The sequence below is a fragment of the Olea europaea genome, chromosome 13, assembly GCF_002742605.1.
Source record: "Olea europaea var. sylvestris chromosome 13, O_europaea_v1, whole genome shotgun sequence".
NCBI lineage: Eukaryota > Viridiplantae > Streptophyta > Magnoliopsida > Lamiales > Oleaceae > Olea > Olea europaea.
Window position 1 is genome coordinate 625,428 of NC_036249.1, and position 6,288 is coordinate 631,715.

The window sequence follows — 6,288 nt, forward strand, 5'->3', positions numbered from 1 at the left end:
TTTTTTTTTTTATATAATAAACAAAAAAAGTTTCATTATTAGTAGAACATACCGTCTAGGGTGGTCAACTTATCAAAAAAGATAAAAATGTTTCTGTAAAAATTTTGAGAATACTTAAATATAATATAGGATTCACATAAAATACGATAGAAAAAGTCAATAATGAGTCCATAAGTAACATGGTTAGCTGCAAAGTCGACCATTATTTTAATTTTTTTTCAGCAACAAAATTTCACAATAAAATATTTTACATTTGAATTCAATTTTCTGACTTTTTAATTACATATTCTTAAAAAATGTGCTATTTCAAAATTTATTTTCCTGCTATGAATGGGGCTTAATTTTTTGTTAAAAAGTAACAGTGCGGAGCTGTGAATCGGCGTACAAAGAATTGAAGCCGAATTAAGAAAGAAACAGTGAAAAGAAAAAGGAAAAGGAAAGGGAATATTAAAATTAACCATGTTTGGAAGATAGTGTAGACACATCAATTCGATTCCTTTGATTGTAACATCACTTCTCACTCCGATTCATCTATTGCATATAGACAGAGATTTTGGAGAGAGAATAGTGATTAGTGAGATCAATGGCATCATTCGACGCGTTTAGCATGGACGGAGATGCCTCGGCGCGTGCATTTGACGACGGTGGATTCACCGGTTACGCCGCCTTCACCATGCCTGAAACTCCGCCTTACTCGGCTTCCGGTGGCGATGGAGTGTATACTACGGAGTTCGAGGAGTCGGAATATGTGACAGTGGATCACGTATCGCACTCGGTGGATAATTCCGATCCTTTCGGATTCGGGTCGAGTCCTGATTCGGTCCCGTTCTCGAATGGCAACGGGAAGGCACCTTATGATATTGGCCAAGATTCGGAGGGAATGTTTAGCTCTGACGGTCCGATCCTTCCGCCTCCCACTGAGTTGCAACCTGAAGAAGGATTCGCTCTTCGTGAATGGCGGAGGTTAGTTTTTTCATACTAGATCAGCAATGTGAATATTAACTATTTGATGCGGTTAAGTCTATAATGTTGTTAGATCTATTGCTCAATGAGAACAACGTCTACTTAATTTCTAACCAGACTCCAGGTTTGTAAAATGATGCGATTATCTTTTCTCTCTCGATCTTTTTTTTGCATTTATCGGATGATATATTGGCGTAACTTAAAAGGATCTAGTAGCTTGATCTATTCAAGTATGATTTTGGGGGTCTTGGCATTGCTTGCTTATTTTTCTTATCTTGGAACATTTATTTGTTCTCCTTCAACTCTGTCAGATCATTTTATTTACACGGTGGTTATGAAGTTTAACCCATGAATCCAGTTGTAAACTTGAGCGAAAATAGATCTTATTCTTTTATACTACTTGGTACGTTTCACGTGGCCATCTGATTGGTTCTAACCCCCATCAACAGTGTGGATTGTTAGCTTGTTTTGATATTCAGAGATAAGTATGGATTCCAATATGAATTTTCTGTATATAATTTAGAATTCTGAAGTTTTATAGACAAAATCGCTCTTTGGAGAGTTCTGTTCATGATCTGTTGATTTGAAATCTAGATATTTGGTTTGATGAGCCGTCGAATTTTTATGGACTTGTAGGTTTGGGAAGTAGCAAAATCAATTATTATCAAGACAAATGATACGTAAATCAAGCATATATAGCCCTAGTACAGATGTGAGTCCAGAAGCTCACATTTCCAACCATGCCTCTATTATATTTTGGATTGTATGCCTTGGTGCTTTCCTAAATAGTTAAAAATGCTAAGCTTGACATACTTCTAAGCTTGTAAACATTTTCAGCTCATGTCCTTTAATCAGAATATATTAAATGTAGTATAGTTAAGCTTCTCAGCCTCAGTTAGGTTGGCATGGAAAATAAATGATTTGTACGACTGGTTTATGATATCAAGCAAATCTTGAATAAATGAAAGCTTGACCTTGAGATGCTTGTCTATACCCCTATCCAGCAAATCACTATTGTTGATGGACTATATTTGAAGTTCTGTGAACAATTCTCCTTAAATGGAAGACGTTTTTATTCATCAATTAACATTCTGATTGCACTATGTAGAAGTCAAGGTCTTCTGATTCTATAGACCAAAAATTAACAAAGATATGAAACTGGATGAAATTCTTCTGCCACGCTGTCTATTGCAATTCTTTGTGTTTATACTTCTCCTTCTTTTAGTCCATGAAAAGAGAAACTGTTTAATACCACTTTTCTTGTTTAGACGGTTTTCTTTTCTACTCGGTATGAATGAGACAATATCTCCTCATTACAATCTTTAAGTAAATAAGGAACCCTCATTATCGATCTTTAAATAAATGAGGAACAGAAGAAGAGGAAACAATCGTTAATTTACCACTTTTTCAGTGTTAAAACCCATGCTTCTTTGTCTTTAAAAGCATAAGTGAAATGAAACGTGATGATAAAAGATGGTCACAACTTAACTCGTAAATTTGTTTTTTGGGTGCAGGCAAAATGCTATTCGCCTTGAAGAGAAGGAGAAGAGGGAAAAAGAGCTTCGAGCCCAAATTATACAAGAAGGTGAAGAGTATAAACAAGCTTTCTAATTTTTCAGTGTTAAAACCCATGCTTCTTTGTCTTTAAAAGCATAAGTGAAATGAAACGTGATGATAAAAGATGGTCACAACTTAACTCGTAAATTTGTTTTTTGGGTGCAGGCAAAATGCTATTCGCCTTGAAGAGAAGGAGAAGAGGGAAAAAGAGCTTCGAGCCCAAATTATACAAGAAGGTGAAGAGTATAAACAAGCTTTCTATGAGAAAAGAAAGCTTAACGTAGAGACCAACAAGACCACCAACAGAGAGAAAGAGAAGGTTAATCTTTCGAGAACTGTACTCCTGATTTTATGATTATTTCACAAAGAGAGAAATTTTGATTTGATAAATTTCTACATTGAACAGTTGTATTTGGCCAATCAAGAAAAGTTCCACAAAGAAGCTGAAAAACAATACTGGAAAGCTATCGCGGAGCTCGTTCCTAATGAGGTACCCAATATTGAGAAGAAGGGAAGGAAGAAGGATCAAGAGAAGAAGCCATCAATAACTGTCATTCAAGGGCCCAAACCCGGAAAACCTACTGATCTTTCAAGAATGCGCCATCTATTGGTGAAGCTGAAGCATAACCCTCCATCTCACATGTTACCGCCCCCGCCACCTCCAGCCAAGGATGGGAAAGTCGACAAAGATGGAAAAAATGTCAAAAACGAGAAAGATGTGGTGAGTAGTGCAACTGGATCAGTGGCTAAAGAGGCACCCAATGCACCTGCAAAGGATGCGACTTCTAATGGTTCTTCACTCGCAACTGAAGAACCCGTTGCTCCAGCCAAAAGCCAGCCTGCTAGCTGATTTCATTAATTAGATTGTTTCCTTCAGAGTCTTCCCTACGAAAAGGTTCTCTTTATCTCCATGATTCTAAATATCTTATTTCATTCATGCCAGTTTGCTAAACCAGTGTTTATGGAAGATAGAGAGTATTGTTGAAGACATATTCTTACATTTTTGAGCTTTTATCAATTGAGATTTGTGGTGTTGTGTACTGAATTGTTCGAAGAATATTATACATGGTTTGATACGGTAATCTTCGTTTCTGGTGTTCTTTCTTCATTAGGATCTGAATTGCCTGTTAATGCTGCTAAAACATATCTTCTCTGGGGTTGGGAAACATAGAAGTGGTCTTCTATCTTTCCCTTGGAACATTTTTTTCCCTGTTGTTTTTAATTATTTTAATGAGATAAAGTATTTATCTATTTACTCGTCAAAAAGTAAGCCATGCGATTTTAATGGTCCAGCTGATGGAAAAAGTCTTGAAGACACCAACTTGATGAGTTGAGGAGTATGTTTGTCATCCTCTTCAAATTTTCTTAAGAGTAAATGTGTAAAATCTTTCTATGTTATGTTATGTTGATAATTGTTATAATAGAAGCTTGAGGTGAAGCTGGGCTATTCAATTCTTGTGGTGGATTTACCAAACCCTTCTTGAATATTGCCAACATTTTCTTTTTCCAACAAGAAAATCGTCAGAAGTGACCAAATTGAATGTACCCACAGAATCAAGAAATTAACACTGACTGGAAAATGTATAAAGGATGGGAAATCCGTGTGCAATGTATCGAGCATTTATAGTGAAAGGTGGGGAGCTAAAGTAGGTGGCAACATTATCCAAAACTAAAAGATAATTAAAAAAGCAATTATGCTAAGTACAGGAAATTTTAACCTACAATCCATGACATGGAATCATTAATGATGGCAATGGGATGAGCCGAGCTCGTGGGCTCGCCAAAAATGGCTCGTAGGCACACAACCCACAAGCCGCTCGTGGGCTCGACGAGCGGAGCATGCTCGGCTCGTGGGATTGAGCCCCTGCTCTGCTTGGGCTCATCATTTGACGAGCCCGAGCCACCTATGAGCCGAGTTTTAATGAACCGGCGAGCCGCTTGACTAGTTTAACATCCCTAGTAATCATTGAAGGATGAAGAGAGAGAAGAAAGGTCAATCGTGCATCGCTACATCAACATCGATATAAATTCTATCAACCTGTACTTATAACTTTTTCCTTAAAAAAGTACAATGTGGGCACTTGGATCAAAGACGTAAAATTATTTTGTGGGTTTAGATGTCAATTTAGATCACTAATTTGTGAATCTTGAGAATTATGTGATAATAATATTGATAATTATAATTTATTTAGGGATGATTAGATAGATGGTTCAAGAAAAAAATGGTTTGAAAATTGGGATATACGACGACTTGGTCAGAAGTCTTATCCACATTTACAGGTGACCATGACACTTTTCCTAGTCAGCAAAAACCTTTTGTCGGTATAGATGCGTGAAATTCTCTTCCTTCTACAGTTCTCACGTCCCGTTTCAGAGCGATTTTAAGAATTAACTTTTTGACCGCTAAGAAAAAAGTCGGGGTCACCTGGGAAAAATGAAGTCAATCTTTAAGACTGAAATAGTGAAATAACGATCAAAAAATCAATTTTTTGGTGTGAAAAATCACTTCCAAACGGTCCCTTAATCTTTTCTTTCTTTCCATTTTTTTTTAAATAATTAAATAAGTAATTTCACTCTGGAAAATGTTATGTAGTTTTGGAAGATTTTTCCTTTTTTTTCTTTAATCAAGATTTGGAATATTTAGAGATAGACATGCTAATCACAATATGAATGAAGGATATGTCCTAAGCCTGCACTTGTTTCTTGAATTTAGTATTGAATTGTCCCTCAATTGCAATTTAAAATGTTAAAGTTAAATGACAAAATTTAATGATTATACAAAAAAGGCAAATTTGTTCTTTTTTAACAGTGATCGATCTTTTTATTGTACGATTTTGAAACGGTAGAATTAAAAAGAAAAATAAAATAGAATGTTGCTAAACCTAGTCAAACAAAGTCGTGGAACGTTTCAGCCCATTCCATACCGTGACTCACGTTGGTAACACCTAGTCGAAAAGGAATTGCTAGTTATAACAATGATTATTTTTTTCAAACAAAAGAACTTGTAATTATCCATTCAACATGAATGTATTTATAATTTTTACTATTTTTCAATTTTCTCCTCATGTCGATCCTTTTCATAAATAGCAAAAAGCAAAGGTCAACAAATTAATCTCAGTTCTATCGGTCGAAACAAACTGTTTGAATAAGAGCCAATTCCCTATATGTGACCAATCATGCTGGGGTGCCAGATGAATTTTGACACTCCGGTTGACCTACACTCACAATTGGGGTAGGTGGAGTGCCAATTTTTACATTTTTTACCCCCTTGAGATCGGAGCGGGTCCCATACCAATGTGAGTGTAGGTCAACTGAGTGTCAAAATTCATCTGACACACTAGCTTAATTCATCTGTGACAACAACAACCTGCGACAAGACATCATGGTTTATTAAGGTTTTCAACTTTTCCATTGCGTAGGTATAATTTGCTTCCCATTCAACTTCCATGAACTCGTAAGCAACAGAAAAATGTCCTTTGGGTTAAAGTAACCCCAATAATTCCAAAAAGAGTGCATCAATACCTGTTGGTTTTGTAAGTACAATCAATTATAAGTACACATAAAAAAAATTATGTGAAAAATCGACAGATGTTGGATGTGCAAAAAAAAAGGTCTCTAGCTTCATCTATTTTTTTATGAGACCTATGCCACACAACTTTTAACTTGCTTAGTAACTATTGCATTTGTGTTTTTCCCGCCTTATCGATCCATCTACGTCTTGCATATGCATTGTAAATAGTACTCATTGTGCTAACATTATTTGGATCC

The 6,288-nt window shown here is 36.0% G+C and overlaps 1 protein-coding gene across 1 annotated transcript; it reads left to right on the forward strand.

Moving 5' to 3' along the window:
* Nucleotides 1–433: 433 nt before the first annotated feature.
* LOC111407146 (clathrin light chain 2-like) lies at nucleotides 434–3,608 on the forward strand. The gene is made up of 3 exons (XM_023036468.1): nucleotides 434–963; nucleotides 2,686–2,839; nucleotides 2,927–3,608. Exons 1-3 carry the CDS (start codon nucleotides 584–586, stop codon nucleotides 3,368–3,370), a joined length of 978 nt encoding a protein of 325 aa, XP_022892236.1. The 5' UTR covers nucleotides 434–583; the 3' UTR covers nucleotides 3,371–3,608.
* Nucleotides 3,609–6,288: the final 2,680 nt, after the last annotated feature.